Below are 21330 nucleotides of genomic sequence, written 5' to 3'. Positions count from 1 at the left end.
GGAGTCACTGGTTAGTGTGGTCGCCTCACAGCAAGAAGGTCCTGGGTTCAAGCCCCGGGATAGTCCAACCTTGGGGGTCATCCCAGGTCGTCCTCTGTGTGGAGTTTTCATGTTCTCCCCATGTCTGCGTGGGTTTCCTCCGGGTGCTTCGGTTTCCTCCCACAGTCCAAAGACATGTAGGTCAGGTGACTCGGCCCTAAATTGTCCCTAGGTGTGAGAGTGTGTGTGTGTGTGTGTGGACCTTGTGATGACCTGGTGGCCTGTCCAGGGTGTCTCCCCACCCGCCACCCAATGACTGCTGGGGTAGGCTGCAGCATCCCCACAACCCTGAGAGCAGGATAAGCGGTTTGGATAAGGGATGGATGGATGGATGGATGAAATGCTCCAACGGGTAATCTACGTATAGGGAGATTTCGGACATTACTGAATCACTGTTTTGTGGCCTCGTCTCGTCCCGCGGTATTTGATAGTAAAAAGGATGCACGAGCAGGGCAGAGAAGAGGCAAGGCCTGCATTGTAGTATTTTTAGGTCACTACATTTTTAGTTGCATTGTGGGAATTTTTTTGTGCATTGTATAGAGAATAAATTTTACAGTTAGAATTCGGACACAAACAAAATGAAGGAAGGAATAAAGTACACTGGGGAGCACAGCTTCAGTGTTTTCAAAGCAGATAAAAACGTACCAGAGAATCCAGCAGCTTTGCTGACCTTTCACCTTCCTGCTTATTTCACTCCATTTATGATACCAACGTGGTGTCATACAACTCGCGACATGCAGAAGCAGCACAAATATATTTGTCCTCCGTTTTGGCTTCCCTCCTCCAGTCTCGACATTGTTGAAGGTGTGTTCTTGTGATCCCAAACAAAGATGATTGGCTGTCACTTTAAATCCAGGCGCATTTTGTGGCATGCGATGAACATTTTTCACCTTATGCCACAAACTTAACTGGCATGTTAAAGTAGCCCACAGCGAGAAGGCCACAAGTCGCAGCATTTCCACTGACTTTCTTTCATTCTTGTTGCGTTGGAGCTTTTGGTGTGAGTGAGGCAAAAGTCTGATAGTGCGAACTACCAGTTTCATGGATTTGCACATCTGCATGTTCCCTGTTAACTACTAATTACCTGTAATTTATACATCTGTGAATGCGTCAGGAGTCGTCAGTGTGAGAACTGTTTTTCATCAATAGAAACACTTTATCAGCATCATGCTGGTACATTGTTAATAATGTGTATCCTATTCTTTCATACTGTATCGAATTCAGGGGGCAGCTGGGAATTGTTGCAGCTGGGAATGGCCCGGGTCTTTCGCACCACGGGCGACTACGTTAGCCAGTCGACTAAAGGGTCGGACCTGTTAGTTAAGGGCTAGCGAGTACACTCATTCATGGTATTTACACTACCCCCCTCCTTCGGGAAGCGTGTCCCTGCGCTTCAGCATACCAGCGCCCTCACGCCTCTGGGCCTCTGGGCCATCCCTCACACCGATAGCCTCACCGTCCCACCATCCCACTTCTGACACCAATATAGCGAATTCAGGGGGCAGCCAGGAATCCGCCATGGCTGGGACACAAACCCGGGTCTCCGGCACCAACCGTGGGGAGACCCGGGTTTGCGTCCCGGCTGCGGTGGTTCCTGGCTGCGTCCTGAATTCACTACAATACATTTCTTCTCAAAGGGCTAGTGAGGTCCCTTTTAACTGATCTCTCTCTCTCTCTCTCTCTCTCTCTCTCTCTCTCTCTCTCTCTCTCTCTCTCTCTCTCTCTCTCTCTCTCTCTATATATATATATATCTATCTATATATCTATATATATATATATATATAGGCTACCTCCCCAATGGGATCCATGCGGTGGAGGCCATGTTAGCAGCTGCCAGCATCGGAGCCGTCTGGAGCTCCACATCCGTGGACTTTGGAGTCAATGTAAGTACAGCTAGCAAGTGTGTTTGTGTGTTTTCATTTGTTTGGTTTTTTTTCTTTCTGTATATCTGTGTGGGTTTTTTCTTTTGTGTGTGTGTGTGTGTGCGCGCTTTAGTGTTTTACAGGTCCCTCAGTGTCACGACCTGTTTTGAAAGAATTTATCCCATCTGTTGGCCTTCATTAGATGAATGTAGCTCTGCTCTGAAGTGCGTAAAAGCTTCCAGAACAATACTGAACAGCAGCCTGAAGTAGAGCACTAGAGTCTGTTTTTGCGCAACAAATTGTCAGATGTAGTTGAAATATACAATATGCTGTATTTTTCTTTTTGCATTCTCTACCATAACATGACTGCATTACTCAGTAAATGTCAGACTTTTGTCATTTGCGCTCACTTTGCCACGCATGCATGCTTGTGTGCATCCACAAGTACAAGAACCTACTCTGTCTCAAGTCCACAGGGTCGGTGCACCTCGAAATCCACCAGCACCTTAGGTTATTTTATTTCTTCCCCCCTTTTTCTCCCCAATTGTATCCAGCCAATTACCCCACTCTTCCGAGCCATCCCGGTCGCTGCTCCACCCCCTCTGCTGATCCGGAGAGGGCTGCAGACTACCACATGCCTCCTCCCATACATGTGGAGTCACCAGCCGCTTCTTCTCACCTGACAGTGAGGCATTGCGCCAGGGGGATGTAGCACGTGAGGGGATCATGCTATTCCCCCAGTCCCTCCACCCAAACAGATGCCCTGACCGACCAGAGGAGGCACTAGTGTAGCGACCAGGACACATACTGAACATCCAGCTTTCCCACCCACAGACACAGCCAATTTTGTCTTTAGAGACGCCCGACCAAGCCAGAGGTAACACGGCGATTCGAACTGCCAATCCCCGTGTTGGTACGCAATGGAATAGACTGCCACACCACCCGGACGCCCCAGTTATCTTTTGTCTTGAAGTGGAGAAATTTAAAAAAAAGCTTTTTACCTCTACACATCCTCCTAGCAAAATGTACCTATTACTTTGGGCTGACAGGAAACAGGACATGGTGTGGCCTTCTCATACCTATGATTGCTGTACATTACTGCCTCATTTTTTGTCCATCATGTACTAAATCATGTGGTCATTAGTAACACTGGATGAGAGCTGTCTGTTATCTGTGAAGCTGGTAATTGTTCATCTGCCCCCCCCCCCGTCTGTTCCTCTCTTTTTCTTTGTATTTGTCAATTTATCTCTCTCTCTCTCTCTCTCTCTCTCTCTCTCTCTCTCTCTCTCTCTCTCTCTCTCTCTCTCTCTCTCTCCCCCTCCCTCCCTCCCTCCCTCCCTCCCTCAGGGCGTCCTGGACAGGTTCTCTCAGATCCAGCCTAAGTTGATTTTCTCCGTTGCTGCTGTGGTCTACAATGGCAAAACACACGACCACATGGAGAAGCTGACCAGCGTCATCAAAGGTTGGCATCAGTTCTCTTTCTCTTTTAATTATGTTGATTTAATTTAAACTTTGTTGTTTATGTTGCCGCATGTGACAGTCCCTTCCTCTAGAGATGGTTAAAGTCATTAGGTCCTTGACTCATCTCGGATTAGCGTTTGTATCTGGGTTAAATTTGTCTTTCCATTTCAAATTCGATTACCCAGGATGCATGTCTGTACCAGGTGGGAAGGGGTGAGCTCAGATATCTGTCAGCTGACAGTTCAAAACGTGACATACAACAGTGGTTCTGAACTGGTCTGCCATGGGGTCCCACATTTTCCCATGGTGATGAAGTCACAACCCGCTTTTATAAAATTCAAACCAAGTAAAAACTGATTATTAAACACACATATACAATGTCATCGAGAATTTTTTTTTAACATAAAATATACAAACAAACAATAAATAAATAAATAAACAATCAAAAAATAAATAATATATAATAGTAATATAATACAATAATATAATTATTACAATGTAAAATATAAATATAATATAGTTATATAATTATAAATAATATATCATTAATACAATATAATAATATATTGTATAATAATATTGTGTAATATATTGTATATTTTACATTGTATAACAAAATAATATAATATAATTATATTAATATAGTAATTGATAATATCCATCCATCCATCCATTATCCAAACCGCTTATCCTGCTCTCAGGGTCGCGGGGAGGCTGGAGCTTATCCCAGCAGTCACTAGGCAGCAGGTGGGAAGACACTCTGGACAGGCCACCAAGCCATCACAGGGCTAATCGATAAATGCTAATAATAAAAATAAATAACGAATAAATAAACAATAACAACAATAAATAATAATTAATAATAATATAATTATAATTATTCATCTTCAGCCGCTTCTCTGCGGTGAGGTCGCGGTTGCAGCAAGCTAAGTAGGGCACTCCAGACGTCCCTCTCCCCAGCAATGCCCTCCAGCTCCTCCTGGGGGATCCCAAGGCGTTCCCAGGCCAGATTGGACTAGATTGGAGTAGACCCAGAACTCGTTGGAGGGAATACATAATAATATACGTATATAATGTATAATACATAAAATAAATAAATAAACACCTGGCATCCAGTGACTGCTGGGATAGGCTCCAGCATCCCGCGACCCTGAGTAGGCTGAGTGGCTTGCATAATGGATGGACGGATAAACAAATATTTTCATCCCTGCATTCACAAGTTGATCCTGATTAATAAACTGGTGAGTATGAACATCACAGCTGCGTGCTGCTGATCCTGATAAACTGATCATCATAACTGCAAACTCTGTTTACACACATAATATGATCATCTCTCTGAGTAGGCCTACTTACTGGGCTGTTTTCAATTAACAGGCATTTGGAGAAGTTAATGAGATGGCTGGGGATGTGCTTTACTCCTGATAAGAGTTTCCAAGTCTGGCGTGATGCTTGGTATCCAACCTGTTCCTCTGCTTTGCCTTGCACCAAAGCACACATTTATCTATGCAGGCCCTTAAAAAAAATGCTCCAAAACTAAATATGCAAGAGACTCGATCTTCCATGACTTTTCCAAAATATTTGTGATTTAAATGCACATGTTCTGAAAATTAGGATAGATTGACTTTGACTACTGATGACCACCTCAGCCAGACAATATGTAAATGTACACCGGTGTGAATACATCTGCTCTCCTCCTTCAGCGTGCTATTGAAAAGCTGAATGGCCTCCTCATTCTAACTAAGTACCAACGGTCTACATAGCCAGCCATGAAAACTAACTTCATACAAACTATAATTGATATGCCCTTAGAATACAAGCGGATACAAGTGGCTGAAATGAGTTTCCTCCGTAGGGTGTTTGGGCTCAGCCTTAGAGATAGGGTGAGGAGCTCGGACATCTAGAGGGAGCTTGGAGTACAGCTGCTGCTTCTTCGCATCGAAAGGAGCCAGTTGAGGTGGTTCAGGCATCTGATTAGGATGCCTCCTGAGCGCCTTCCTTTGGAGGTTTTCCGGGCCCGGCCAACTGGGAGGAGACCCTAGGGTAGACCCAGAACTCACTGGAGGGACTGCATGTCCAGTCTGGCCTGGGAATGCCTTGGGATCCCTCAGGAGGAGCCGGAGGGCGTTGCTGGGGAGAGGGACGTCTGGAGTGCCCTACTTAGCTTGCTGCCACCGCAACCTGACCCCGGAGAAGCGGCTGAAGATGAATGCCCTTAGAACAGCAGTCTGATGATAAAGATTGTTTGTGGGAAAATGCATAATTGTGGGTGGAATTGCAAAAACCTAAAGCTCTATAAGCTCACCTAAGATAAGCAGGGACACACTTGGGAGTAAACAATTTGTTGAACAACACTTTGTCATGGCTACAATAAAATGAATCCACAAGATGCCCTCGCTCTGCTGCTAGATTCCAGTGGATCAGCGGGGCTAAATGAGACCTGAGACGGTGCGAGATGGAATGATTTGTGTTGAACAGACAGTCAGTGCGGGGCGAGGTAGGCTGCGTTCGCATACTATTCTAATGGAGACGGCTCCAACTGATTATGCCAAAACAAAAATGTCCCATAAGCTCGACAGCTTTCTTTGTTTATTTGACATGGACCTGCTCACACACAGATCAGGGACTGTACTGTGACCGAGGCGCGAAAGTGCCATATACTCTAATGTCAGAACTTCACCATAGAAATACAATTTCAAGAGCAGGATTAATCACAGTCCCAGCTGGAAGTTATCTCAGTAGCTACAATAAAGCATTCTCCATGGCTGAGCTATGTTTTCTTACCGTTGTTTTATTCCTCTAGAATGAATGAAAGTCATTTGCCTACGTTCATTTTGTATCATGAAAACCACGACGGTTAAACCACGACGGTTAAACACATCTGAAATCTTAATAAGGGTCTCCCGGTAGGCGAAAAAAGGGCTGGTTTGTCGCCAGGTCTGAGCACCAGAGAAGGGGAGATACACCTGGCGAAGATCTGCTCTCTACTGAGTGCATTCTTCTAGTTGTTTTTGTGCCATGAGGTGTGCGTGTGCAGTCTGGGAATGGCATAAAGGAAGATGTGATGGTGATGCTGCAATAGCTGCTGTACTGCACAGTGGTGTGTGTTGCGGTTGTTGAAGATCAGCTGTCCTCACAGACTTGGCTTGCACTTGCACTTCTCCAGAAGTTTGCACTCAAGTCACATGACTTGGACTCGAGTCAGACTCAAGTCACCAAATTTCATGGCTAAAGTTTTGACAAAATTGAAAAACACTTGAAAAATCAATGATTTGTGTAGATTTAGTATATTAACTATCACTCTTGTTAAATTTTGAAATGGTGTTAAACTTGATGAAGATCACATGACTTGTTTAGCTTTTGAGACTACGTTTAGGACTTGGGACTTAACTTTGACTTGCCTGTTTTGACTGTCAAGACTGATAAGACTGACAAAGACTAGACCTGGGACTTAAGTTGGGAGACTTGAGGCTTTTTTGTGACTTGGAAAAGCAATGACTTGGTCCCACATCTGCAGATCTCTACTGAGGGGGTTCACAAATGGCAGATATCAGTAAACATGCTCCTACTTTTGTTTACCTTTGTTGTTATTGATTATTGCTGAATGACAGAGGTCAGAATTCAAGTTAAATTATGTAGGACTATTAGATTTATCTTTAAATAATCCTATACATGAAGAAATACATGCAGCCTTTCTCATTTCTTCCTTAACTTGTTGTTTATGTGAAGGCAGCAAGTCTAGTATAGCGTGTACCTGCTGTATTTGGTGGCATTATGAGAATGAAAAATCCAGTAAGAAAAGCTGAATACTGGGGCATCCGGGTAGTGTGGCGGTCTATTCCGTTGCCTACCAACATCGGGATCGGCAGTTCGAATCCCCGTGTTACCTCCGGCTTGGTCAGGCGTCCCTAGAGACACAATTGGCCGTGTCTGCGGGTGGGAAGCCGGATGTGGGTGTGTGTCCTGACTACTGCACTAGCGCCTCCTCTGGTCAGTCGGGGCTCCTGTTCAGGGGGAGGGGGAACTGGGGGGAATAGCCTGATCCTCCCACACGCTACGTCCCCCTGGTGAAACTCCTCACTGTCAGGTGAAAAGAAGCGGCTGGCGACTCCACATGTATCGGAGGAAGCTTGTGGTAGTCTGCAGCCCTCCCCGGATCAGCAGAAGGGGTGGAGCAACGACCGGGATGGCTCGGAGGACTGGGGTAATTGGCCGGATACAATTGGGGAGAAAAGAGGGGGGGGTAGAGAAAAGCTGACTACTGTCATCAAACTTATTGCCTTTAGTGGGATACACCTTTCCTTGAAGGAGGTCCCTATTCTTGAGGAGGTAATGTCAGAGTCATAAACCCTTTATGAAGGAAGCCTCTGGGGTGTTTATTGCCTCTTTTGCCTTAAGCCTCACCTGTGTGTGTGTGTGTGTGTGTGTGTGTGTGTGTGTGTGTGTGTGTGTGTGTGTGTGTGTGTGTGTGTGTGTGTGTGTCTTTCTCTAGGTCTTCCTGACTTGAAGAAAGTAGTGGTCATTCCCTATGCTCGCTCCAAACACAACACTGATCTTTCCAAGATTCCCAACAGGTACGTATAGATCACGTGAGGGCTGTTAATTAAAAGGTGACTTTAAATTCTATATATTCAAATGAAATCAAATATATATATATATATATATATATATATATTTTTTTTTTAACCCAGATCTTATTAAACCATTGCTGAGCATCATTTAGAAACAGACAAGAACTTCACTGATGGGTTCAGTATTGAGGAGCTTGATGCCATTTTATTTATTTTTTTGCTGGGTTTCATCACAGCCCAATGAAATCATGAGGGAATGCTGGCGCACCCTGGCTGCCGCTCTTCTCCGTGAACTTTGCTTGGACATGTTATTCGTATTCCCAACATATAGTCATTATAGATTTGAACTTGTCTTTATGCATGCTCAATAATCCAGGTAAGGAAATCACAGGAAGTTGAATCAGATCATCAGGGCACAACATTTATTGAGAGAAACGTTTCATCACTCATCTGAAGCCCCTTTTCCACTACATGGTACCGGCTCAACTCGCAGTGTCGTTTTCCGTTACCGTAACAGTACCCCCTCAGTGTAGCTGGTCTGCATTGATTTTGGTACCCGCTCCAGTTTTTTTGGAACCTCCACAAAAATGGTACCAGAAAAGCGGTAACAGTAACCAAAATGCCAATACTTTCCAGTAATGGAAAACGAAAAAGCCAAGTCGAGTTGAGCCAGTACCATGTAGTGGAAAAGGGGCATAAGTGACCTCTTCGGTCTCAACTGACTCCAGGTTCCCCCAGCCTTATAAACAGCAAAGTGGCATAATGACAGAAACCAACGATCGGTTTACTATGCAAATTAACGCACATGGTAATTTGCATGTAAAACCGATCGTTGGTTTGGCGCTCTTCTGTTGTGCAGGAAAAGCAGACGCATCAAAAATGTGCAACAGTGATCTGAAATAGCAACATCCATGACGCACGGTACAGTCATAAGTCCTTTTGATATGACTTAAGTCCACATTATGTCCCTTATTGTGGGTGGGTCCAGAAACAATTGCCTCCAGTAAGCTAAGTAGGTTTCTAGCATCGGGGTCTGTTTGATTGTCAACATGAACATTAAAATCAACTGAGATAATTAAACAATCATAGTCAGTGGAAACCTTGGACAGTAGCCCAGAGAAGTCATCAAGAAAGCCAAGTTTAGATTTTGGTGGCCGATAGACAGTAATTATTATATAGAAAAAGCAAGGCATTAAAAAGACGTGAATTCCCCGAGGTTGATTTCCTTGCAGCTATAGGTATCAGAGAAGATGGCAGCTATTCCATTGCCTCTCTTATCAGATCTGGTGGTATGGATGAATTTGAAGCCAGGAGGTGCAGTCCCAATGAGTGCGACTCTGCCATTTCTATCCAGCCAGGCCTCAGTTAGTAGGCCGAAGTCCAGGTTGTGAGTAATTATGAGATCATTGACTAAAAAGACTTATTTGTTAGCGACCTGACGTTTAGTAAAGTCATTTTTGTTGTCCAAGGTGCATGGCTTTGTGGGGGAATTGAAGTCCGAACTGGTGATAAATTGTTTCGATCCCTGTATGTTATGGGGAGATGACAGGATCTGTGTCTATGGTTTATTATTACAGGAATTAATATGGCAGACTGACAGTCATAAGTATATGATGGATTAGACTCACCAAAGGACTTGAATAGGTTTAGTTTACCGCGGAACCAAAATTGGAGACAATGGAATAAAACACGTTTGCAGCTAGCATTCATGAGCCTGCTCGATTTGGGTGGAGTCCATCATGTTTAAAAATAGAAGAGCATTCTCAGAACGGATTAAAATTGTTGATAAAACCAAATTGTAAACAACAACACTGCGACTGAAGCCAGGTGTGAAGCTGCAAAAGTCTGCAAAAATGACCAACACGACAGCCCAAAACGGGAGTGAGCCAGAGATTAAAAACTTACTTCTTACCAAGCTTAAGAAGATTAAAAAAAAGATGCATAAAATCAGATTTTAAAAGCTCAGACTGCTGCCGTGGAATGTCATTTGTACCAACGTGAATGACAACTTTCTTAACGGAGGTATACTGAGGTAGCAAACTAGGAAGTTCTACCTGAATGTCATTTACCTTGGCACCTGGAAAGCAGTGTATTGCAGTCCTATTGGACCTGATGTCCCTGATTTTTCCACTCCCGGTGTGAGAAGATGGTGGTGCAAATTCACTTTTGTGGCGGCCTCACCCAGCACCGGTGTGGGAAGATGGCAGCGCAAACTTACGTTTGCAGCAGCCTCACCCAGTACCGTCCATGCAGTGTCTTTGTCCACGTCTGCATCTAAGTTTGTTTTGCCTTCATTTGATGGCTGGGAGAGCTGGTGCTGGATCAGATGGGATAGCTTGGTCTGCTGCGTCCTGTGGGCCCAGGGACGACGGCCCTGCCTGGAGCTGTGCCCGAAGAGGTAACACCGAGGGCGGTCTGACAGGATGCAGAAGCGAGGCAAGCGAAACTAACTTCTAGCCCATGCAGACCGGCAGTTCCGATAACACTGAGGGTGGTCTGGCAGTGGCCTCGCCTGGCGTTGACTGTGTTTTAGTGTCGTTGTGTGGAGTGCGGGGAGGTGTGTCGAAGGTGTCTTGCTGGGAGAGCTGGCACTGGATCGGCTGGGGGAACCTGGTCTGATGCGTCCAGTGGGCCCAGGGACCACGGCCCTGCTGGAGCTATGCCCGAGGAGGAAACACTGAGGGCAGTCTGACAGCACGCAGAAGTGGTGCAGGCTAAGCTAACTGCTAGCCCATGCAGGCTGGCAGTTCCGACAGTCATCCTGTGTTCATTCTATTGGACAGTGATTTTTTTGCAGTTTGATATGTGTTCTTGTAATTTTTGGATATGTGTTTTTGTCTTTGTGTTGCACTGCTATGGGCTGGGGGAAACGAAATATTGTTGTACTTGTGTTGTGTGTTGTATGTACTTGTGTACATGAAATGAAATGACAAAGTATTCCTGATTACTGATTCCTAATGATAGAATCACCCACAATCAGAACAGAAGGTGGCTGTGGAATGGGCGCAGTAGAAGAACGCACCCAACCACCGTACACCAGTGGAGGGGACTCTTAGCCAGTGCAGGGGACACAGCACCATGGGGCATGCCACCGGTGGCCAGTTCAGAGCTGGGCAGAGTGTCTATACACTGCCTCCTTCAACAACTTACATCGAACGGATGAGGTTTCCTTTTAGGATTCAGGGTGGTGAGCAGTAGCTGATGGTGGGCACTTCGCTCCTGGATGCAACATACTGGTTAGCAGAGGGAAGTCTTTGGTGTCCAGGATGTCAAATCCATTTGCTGGAAGGTCGGGAGGAGTAGCCGATAAGGAGGGAGGACAGCCAGCCAGAACAGGATGTACCGGGGGAGTACGGGAGGTCAGATTTTCCAGAACTTGAAATTTATTTCCAAGCTGGAAATCCTCATATGAAAGTGGCTGGAGCTGGTGTTTACCCTGGCGGGGTTTACTGTTCTTAACCTGGACCCAAGGCTCTGGGATGGATGGAATCAGACAAACTTGGGTCTTAGGTTTCGCTCCAAGGCTGAGCCACACGTCCTCCCCCAGGGTAGAGAGGCCTGTAGATTGGATCGTTTCACCTCCAGACCAAGGAATAGTGGTATCTTGTCTTGGGCTAAAGCTGTATGGTCTGGGGGTCAGGACGGGCTGGCGCCCCTCTGATTGCCCAGGAAGGAGAGGTGTCTTGACTACGGTGGGCACGGATGATAGGTCCAGGATTAACTTGTCCCTCTCCCTGAGTTCAGCCTGCAGTCGGGTAACGTTAGTTTTCAGTTGTAGGAAAGCAAAGGTAGGATAGCAATCCACACACATGGCCATGTTTGTTGTCAGGCATAAACCAAGAAAATTGGCATAAAAGTCCATAATGGTACAAAAAGCTTAAAATCCACAGTAAAAGCGACCGGCTAGCGTAGCCACCAGGCTAAAAATAAACCTAGTTACGCTGGCAGCAGTCGAGTTGGTCCAGTAAACTACATTCAGCTGAAATCCAATTTAAAACTACTAATAACTTAAGATCCAAAGGACTGATGACTAAAAGGTTTTACCTTGTTAAAGTATATAGGTAAAGCAACCAGGATATAAAAGTGTAGCGTAAAATTATGGCTGAAAACTAGATAAAAATATCAATTTATGACAGAGTTTCTAGCAGTAAAACACAATGCCGACGCATGCACATTTCAAGACTGAACCAGTACCATCACCTTCGGCCTACAAAAGAACCCCTAACCTGCTATCGTGAGCTTGGTAGAGTTGGGTCAGTTTTGCCGGTCCGGTGTACGAGCTTAAACCGGTTGGATTTTAAGCAAACTGACCGAACCAGCATTTGTCACGAGACATTCTGGCAAATTAAAAAGTAGCCTGCATCAGCAACTTGTGCTGACGGTGTCAGTGCTAAATCCAACTTGTATTGTATTGGTAAAAAGCATTATGACAACATGATTAACATAATATTATTTTTGTTTATAAACGGACTAATAGAGCCACTAGTGTCTTGACAGGCCATGCGAAATTTCGTGCCAAGCTGATGCTGGCAACTACTACTACTACTACTACTTTCGGCTGCTCCCGTTAGGGGTCGCCACAGCGGATCATCCGTTTCCATTTCTTCCTGTCTTCTGCGTCTTCCTCGGTCACACCAGCCACCTGCATGTCTTCCCTCACCACATCCATAAACCTCCTCTTTGGCCTTCCTCTTCTCCTCTTCCCTGGCAGCTCCATATTCAGCATCCTTCTCCCAATATACTCAGCATCTCTCCTCCATACATGTCCAAGCCATCTCAATCTTGCCTCTCTTGCTTTGTCTCCAAACCGTCCAACCTGAGCGGTCCCTCTAATATAATCGTTCCTAATCCTGTCCTTCTTCGTTACTCCCAGTGAAAATCTTAGCATCTTCAACTCTGCCACCTCCAGCTCCGCCTCCTGTCTTTTCGTCAGTGCCACTGTCTCCAAACCATATAACATAACTGGTCTCACAACCATCTTGTAAACTTTCCCTTTAACTCTTGCTGATACCCTTCTGTCGCAAATCACTCCTGACACACTTCTCCAGCCACTCCAACCTGCCTGCACTCTCTTTTTCACCTCTCTACTGCACTCCCCGTTACTTTGGACAGTTGACCCCAAGTATTTAAACTCAGATGCCTTTGTCACCTCCACTCCTTGCATCCTGACCATTCCACTGTCCTCTCTCTCATTCACACATAGGTATTCCGTCTTGCTCCTACTGACTTTCATTCCTCTTCTCTCCAGTGCATACCTCCACCTCTCCAGGCTCTCCTCAACCTGCACCCTATTCTCGCTACAGATCACTATGTCATCCGCGAACATCATCGTCCATGGAGACTCCTGCCTGATCTTGTCTGTCAACCTGTCCATCACCATTGCAAACAAGAAAGGGCTAAGAGCCGATCCTTGATGTAATCCCACCTCCACCTTGAACCCATCTGTCATTCCAACCGCACACCTCACCATTGTCACACTTCCCTCATACGTATCCTGCACCACTCCTACATACTTCTCTGCAACTCCTGACTTCCTCATACAATACCACACCTCCTCTCTCGGCACTCTGTCATAAGCTTTCTCTAAATCTACAAAGACACAATGCAACTCTTTCTGGCCTTCTCTATACTTCTCAATCAACATTCTCAAAGCAAACATCGCATCTGTGGTGCTCTTTCGTGGCATGAAACCATACTGCTGCTCGCTGATCGTCACCTCTCCTCTTAACCTAGCTTCTATTACTCTTTCCCAAATCTTCATGCTGTGGCTGATCAACTTTATACCTCTGTAGTTGTTACAGTTCTGCACATCGCCCTTGTTCTTGAAAATCGGTACCAGTATGCTTCTTCTCCACTCCTCAGGCATCCTCTCACTTTCCAGGATTGTGTTAAACAATCTAGTTAGAAACTCCACTGCCATCTCTCCGAAACATCTCCATGCCTCCACAGGTATGTCATCAGGACCAACTGCCTTTCCATTCTTCATCCTCTTCATAGCTGCCCTCACTTCCTCCTTGCTAATCCGCTGAACTTCCTGATTCACTATCCCTACATCATCCAACCTTCTCTCTCTCTCATTTTCTTCATTCATCAGCCCCTCAAAGTATTCCTTCCACCTTCTTAGCACACTCTCCTCGCTTGTCAGCACATTTCCATCTCTATCCTTGATCGCCCTAACTTGCTGCACATCCTTTGCAGCTTGGTCCCTCTGTCTAGCCAATCGGTACAAGTCCTTTTCTCCTTCCTTAGTGTCTAATCTGTCATACAACTCACTATACGCCTTTTCCTTTGCCTTTGCCACCTCTCTCTTTGCTTTACGCTGCATCTCCTTGTACTCCTGTCTACTTTCTTCATCTCTCTGACTATCCCACTTCTTCTTTGGCAACCTTTTCCTCTGTATAATTTGCTGTACTTCCTCATTCCACCACCAAGTCTCCTTGTCTTCCTTCCTCTGTCCTGATGACACACCAAGTACCTTCCTAGCTGTCTCCCTCACTATTTCTGCAGTGGTTTTCCAGCCATCTGGCAACTCTTCACTACCACCCAGTGCCTGTCTTAACTCCTGCCTGAACTCCACACAACAGTCTTCCTTCTTCAACTTCCACCATTTGATCTTCGGCTGTGTCTTCACTCGCTTCCTCTTCTTGGTCTCCAAAGTCATCTTACAGACCACCATCTGATGCTGCCTAGCTACGCTCTCCCCTGTCACCACCTTGCAGTCTCCAATCCCTTTTAGATGGTGCCTTCTACATAAGATATAGTCCACCTGTGTGCACTTTCCTCCACTCTTGTACGTCACCCTGTGTTCCTCCCTCTTCTTGAAATATGTATTCACCACAGCCATTTCCATCCTTTTCGCAAAATCGACCACCATCTGTCCTTCCACATTTCTCTTCTTGACTCCATACCTTCCCATCACCTCCTCATCACCTCTGTTCCCTTCACCAACATGTCCATTGAAGTCCGCTCCAATCACCACTCTCTCCTCCTTGGGTACCCTCTCCACCATGTCGTCCAACTCATTCCAGAATTCTTCTTTTTCATCCATCTCAGACCCAACTTGCGGGGCATATGCGCTGATAACATTCAGCAATAAACCTTCAATTTCCAGCTTCATACTCATCACTCTGTCTGACACTCTCTTCACCTCCAGCACGCTCTTGACATACTCTTCCTTCAGAATTACCCCTACCCCATTACTCCTCCCATTCACACCATGGTAGAAGAGTTTGAACCCACCTCCGATACTCCTGGCCTTACTCCCCTTCCACCTGGTCTCTTGCACACACAGTATGCCTACCTTTCTTCTTTCCATCATGTCAGCCAGCTCTCTCCCTTTACCAGTCATAGTGCCAACATTCAAAGTTCCAACTCTCACCTCCACATGCCTACCCTTCCTCCTCTCTAGCTGCCTCTGGACATGCTTTCCCCCTCTCCTTCTCCTTCGCCCAACAGTAGCATAGTTTCCACCGACACCCTGCTGGTTAACAGTACCGGTGGCGGTCGTTGGTAACCCGGGCCTCGACCGATCCGGTATGTAAGTCTTATTTATGATCCGCATATTTGATTTGGCAAAGATTTTACGCCGGATGCCCTTCCTGACGCAACCCTCCCCATTTGTCCGGGCTTGGGACCGGCACTAAGGATGCACTGGCTTGTGCATCCTCAGTGGCTGGGTTAAGCTGATGCTGGCAACAAGGAAGTCAAATTTCAGTAGGGTGGGAGGAAGATGTGCATGGTGTTTTACTTTGTTTGGGGGTGACAAGAGAGACAAGACATGGCAGAGTTGGTGTCAAAGAAAATGAAAACTGAGCCAATATAATCGCTACACGCTCAAGTCAGTTTCATTAGGTTCCACTTTGGAGTGACTGCTAAGTCAAGTAAGACACCTAGTGGTAAAATTGGGTATACCGGTAAGGTATATGGTAGAGCTGATCCTTTATGTAATCCCACCTGCACCTTGATCTCATCCATCATTCCTATCGCACACCTCACCACTGTCACACTTCCCTCATACATATCCTGCACAACTCCTACATCTCTGCAACTCCCGACTTCCTCACACAATACCACACCTCCTCTCTCGGCACCCTGTCATATGCTTTCTCTAAATCCTCAAAGACACAATGTAACCCCTTCTGACCTTCTCTATACTTCTCCATCAACATTCTCAAAGCAAACATCGCATCTGTGGTGCTCTTTCATGGCATGAAACCATACCGCTGCTCGCTAATCATCACCTCTCCTCTTAACCTAGCTTCTATTACTCTTTCCCATATCTTCCTGCTGTGGCTGATCAGCTTTATACCTCTGTAGTTGCTACAGTTCTGCACATCGCCCTTGTTCTTGAAAATCGGCACCAGTATGCTTCTTCTCCACTCAGGCATCCTCTCACTTTCTAAGATTGTGTTACACAATCTAGTTAAAAAACTCCACTGCCATCTCTCCTAAACATCTCCATGCTTCTACAGGTATGTCATCTGGTCCAACCGCCTTCCCACTCTTCATCCTCATCATAGCTGCCCTCACTTCCTCCTTGCTAATCCACCACACTTCCGAATTCACTATCCCCACATCATCCAACCTTCTCTCGCTCTCATTTTCTTCATTCATCAGCCCCTCTAAGTACTCCTTCCACCTTCTCAGCACACTCTCCTCACTTGTCAGCACATTTCCATCTCTATCCTTGATCACTCTAACCTGCTGCACATCCTTCCTAGTTTGGTCCCTCTGTCTAGTCAAGTCAAGTAGGTTTTATCTGTCCCCAGAGGGGCAGTTGTTGTGTAGCAGCGGCAACATTTAAACACACAAACACTCCACAGAACACATAAGGCAAATAAATACAAACAAATACAACATGTAGTGAGGAGAACAAAGCCAATGAAAAGCAATACAGCAGTAAACGGTGTTATCAGTGTTTATCAAGGTGGAGCTGGTACTACCTCTTACTGTTGGAGTTTAGCAGTGTAATGGCCGAGGGAAAGATGGAGTGTTTGTATGTGTTGGTTTTGACTATACTGGGTATTTGAAGCAGGAACCAGAAGGCAAGGTCTGAGACTCTAGGTGCAGGGGGTGGGTGTTGTCAGACAGGATGGAGTCTGCTTTCCTTAACATCCGCTTGTTATATAAATCAGACAGCCTTTCTGTTGGGTACCTGTGATGCTACTGCAGACCTTGATCACCTATATTAGTGCATTTTTCTGTTTAAGGTTGAGAGAAGCATACCAACCGATAAAAGAAAAAATAATGGCCAACTCAGTAAAAGATCTGTAGATCAAAGTGATCAGGGACCCGTCGACACCGAACTTAGCCAGCTTCCTCAGACAAAAAAGGCGCTACTGGCTTTATTTGCATAGCAAATTGGTATTACAATCAAAGTTCAGCTTGTTATCAATTATAGTGCCCAAGTATTTGTATGACTCAACAATTTCAACCTCCTGACCATTAATCATAGTGTTGACTGGGCTGGAGAGATTATGTCTAAAGTCAATACACGTCTTTGGTCTTAGTCACATTTAATGTGTCAGAAGACGTGGAAGTAGTCTCATCGAATGATGTGACAAGGAAAACAAAAGTTTGAAAGGTAACACATTCTGATCAGTGAAGGACATTTCCTCAAATTGAAGGTTAATGGCTAATGCTGGCTAGCATGGAAGCTGTGTACGCTGAGAAAAAAGAAATAATTACTGAAACTCAAAGAGACAATCATAGCAGAGGGATTCCATAAACCAGATCCATTGGTGTTTGACAACAATATTGCTGAGAACTGGAGACTTTTTGAACAGGAATATGACATATTTATTGAAGCTGTGCACACAGATAAACTGGCTGTGGTGGTTCCCGGGCTGCCCCCCCCCCCGAATTCTCTTCCTGACGCCATTTGGAGAAATAGTCTATGACAGGACCATGGGACATTTCATTCTCTTTCAGCAGGTTCACAATCACCATGTCATCTGCAAGTTTCACAATGTGATGATTTTTGAACTCACTGCGGCAGTCATTAGTGTACAGCCTGTATAGGAGAGGAGAGAGGACACGGGAGCCAGCTGATGTGGAAGCCAAGGTAGAAAAGTGTCCGTTCACTCTCACTCTCTGAGATCTGTTGACGAGGAAGTCCAAAATCCATCCAACAATGTTGGTGTCCAACCCAAAACGTTCCACAAGCTTCAAGTGAGGCTGTATGGTATTGAAGTCTGATGAGAAGTCTACGAACGACAGTCTGGCATGGTTACAGGCCTATAGTCATACAGACCTATCGTCATCGCTCTTTTTTTGCAATGTGAACTACTGTAGCTTGTTCCCATATATCGGGGACCTTTTGATGACAGAGTGACATATTGAAAATATAATTGAAAATAGGGCCTATTTGAACGGCACAGTGGGACAGCAGATGGCTACTAATGTTATCAGGGCCAGGGCTTGTTCCAACTTTACAGTGTTTAAAGTATTCACAACATTGTAAAGAAAGGAAAGCGACAGGTTGACTAGAGTTCAGTAGGTTGTAGGGCGACACGGTGGCGCAGTGGTTAGCACGATCGCCTCACAGCAAGAAGACCCTGGGTTCGAGCCCCGGGGTAGTCCAGCCTTGGTGGGTCATCCCGGGTCGTCCTCTCTGTGGAGTTTGCATGTTCTCCCCGTGTCTACATGGGTTTCCTCTGGGTGCTCCGGTTTCCTCCCACAGTCCAAAGACATGTAGGTCAGGTGATTTGGCCATACTAAATTGTCCCTAGGTGTGAATGTATGTGTATGTATGTGTGTGTGTCAGCCCTGTGATGGCCTGGCGGCCTGTCCAGGGTGTCTCCCCGCCTGCCGCCCAATGATTGCTGGAATAGGCTCCAGCATCCCCACAACCCTGAGAGCAGGATAAGCGGTTCAGATAATGGATGAAGTTTCATTACTAAAATCATGCACATCAAATCTTGAGTAAAACTTCTTAAACTCCTGTGCTAGAGCCAGATCTGATGAAAAGCCATCTAAAGCCTCCTTTTTCTTTGCTTTGTCATTTAAACGAACCATTGTCCTGACACTCTGTCCCAGGCTGAGCCTAAATTGTTATTGCTGTTTGTACTTAACCTGTTGTTTGTATTGGCTTTTGTCTAGCCAATTGGTACAGGTCCTTTTCTCCTTCCTCAGTGTCCAACCTCATACAACTCACCATAAGCCTTTGCCGTTGCCACCTCTCTCTTCAGTTTATGCTGCATCTCCTTGTCCTCCTGTCTACCTTCTTCATTTCTCTGACTATCCCACTTCTTCTTTGCCAACCTCTTCCTCTGTCTACTTTCCTGTACTTCACATTCCACCACCAAATCTCCTTGTCTTTCTTCATCTGTCCTGATGACACACCAAGTACCTTCCTAGCTGTCTCCCCCACTATTTCTGCAGCAGTTGCCCAGCCATCTGGCAACTCTTCACTACCACCCAGTGCCTGTCTTAACTCCTGCCTAGCTCCACACAACAGTCTTCCTTCTTCAACTTCCACCATTTGATCCTTGGCTCTGCCTTCACTCGCTTCCTCTTCTTGACCTCCAAAGTCATCCTACAAACCACCATCCAATGCTGCCTAGCTACCTTGCAATCTCCAATCCCTTTCAGATTGTGCCTCCTGAATAAGACATAGTCCACATGTGTGCACCTTCCTCCACTCTTGTACGGCACCCTGTGTTCCTCCCTCTTCTTGAAATATGTATTCACCACAGCCATTTCCATCCTTTTCACAAAATCCACCACCATCTGTCGTTCTACATTTCTCTCCTTGAGACCATACCTACCCATCACCTCCTCATCACCTCTGTTCCCTTTACCAACATGCCCATTGAAGTCCACTCCAATCACCACTCTCTCCTCCTTGGGTACACTCTCCACTTCATCCAACTCACTCCAGAATTCTTCTTTCTCTTCCATTTCACATCCAACTTGCGGGGCATATATGCTGATAACATTCATCATCACACCTTCGATTTCCAGCTTCATACTCATCACTCTGTCCAACACTCTCTTCACCTCCAACACATTCTTGACATACTCTTCCTTCAGAATTACCCCTAGCCCCATTTCTCCTCCCATCCGCACCATGGTAGAAGTTTGAACCCACCTCCAATGCTCCTGGCCTTACTCCCCTTCCACCTAGTCTCTTACGCACACAGTATACCTACCTTCCTTCTCTCCATCATATAAGCCAGCTCTCTTCCTTCACCAGTCATAGTGCCAACATTCAAAGTTCTGACTCTCACCTCCACACTCCTACCCTTCCTCCTCTCCCACTGCCTCTGGACATGCCTCCTCCCTCTCCTTCTCCTTCGCCCAACAGTAGCATAGTTTCCACTGGCACCCTGCTGGCCAACAGTACTGGTGGCAATCATTGGTAACCCGGGCCTTGACTGATCCGGTGTGGAAATTGATTTATGATCCGGATATGTGATTTGGCAAAGGTTTTATTCCAGATGCCCTTCTTGACGCAACCCTCCCCATTTATCCGGGCTTGGGACCGACAATAAGAATACACTGGCCTATACATCCTCGGTGGCTGGGTTGAAAGGTGCAATATAAATAAAATGTATCATTATTAATAATTTTTTTAAAGAGGCAATTATTCAAGCCTTTAAAAGTCATGATGTTTCTCCTTTTTGAAAACGTGGAAGCTCACAGTACAGTCTGACATGTCCTAATATGTCCCATTGGGAAAAAAAAATTCTTGCAAATAATGCTTTCTATCAAGTTAAAATGAGATTGTACTGCCCAGTGCAATCTAAGATGTGAAACTGTTCAACCTGCAACCCAGAAGAGTGTAGCCATGATTAGTCTCCTCCTTGGTTGTTTTGCCAGTTCCTCCTGTTTTAAAGCTGACTGGAAAAAAAATGTCCACTCACTGAAAGCAGATTCAACTAGGCAAGACTACTGATTCTCACCCTGACATTAAATCTCTCTCTCTCTCTCTCGCCCCTCTCTCCCTCCCTTTCTCTCTCTCTCTCTGTCTCTCCAGTGTGTACATAGACGACTTCCTGGCAATGGGCCGAGGTGAAGGGGACCAGCTCCCTCAGCTGGAGTTTGAGCAGCTTCCGTTCAGTCATCCTCTGCTCATCATGTACTCTTCAGGCACCACTGGGGCTCCAAAATGCATGGTCCACTCTGCTGGGGTAAGAAACCTGTACCCCATTTTATTCCAGTTTAGCATTTCTCCGTCATACACATTGTTGTTTCTTTCTGTTAATGAAATATGATTAGATTCGGTCTTTATGATAAATGGGAATCTGGTGGTGTTACCTGCTGGTACCAAAATTGAGGACAGAGTAAACAAAAAGAGCACATGGGCCAGGATCATATTAAAGTTACATTTTCAATTTTGATATAATGGATGTGTTACTGGGTGGCACGGTGGCGCAGTGGTTAGTGCGGTCGTCTCA

General features: G+C 45.6%; 1 protein-coding gene across 1 annotated transcript in view; it reads left to right on the top strand.

The window, feature by feature from the left end:
* The window catches only part of aacs (acetoacetyl-CoA synthetase), a 113261-nt gene that overhangs the window by 33289 nt on the left and 58642 nt on the right, over nucleotides 1-21330 (top strand). The window contains exons 5-8 of the mRNA XM_056283611.1: nucleotides 1825-1922; nucleotides 3249-3363; nucleotides 7852-7933; nucleotides 20910-21063. Coding sequence (XP_056139586.1) covers nucleotides 1825-1922; nucleotides 3249-3363; nucleotides 7852-7933; nucleotides 20910-21063 — 449 coding nt within the window. The remainder of the gene's footprint in view (nucleotides 1-1824; nucleotides 1923-3248; nucleotides 3364-7851; nucleotides 7934-20909; nucleotides 21064-21330) is intronic.

The sequence above is a fragment of the Lampris incognitus genome, chromosome 1 (assembly GCF_029633865.1).
Source record: "Lampris incognitus isolate fLamInc1 chromosome 1, fLamInc1.hap2, whole genome shotgun sequence".
NCBI classification, from domain to species: Eukaryota; Metazoa; Chordata; class Actinopteri; order Lampriformes; family Lampridae; genus Lampris; species Lampris incognitus.
Note: the sequence above shows the minus strand (reverse complement) of the source record. Positions and strands in the feature narration are given on the sequence as shown.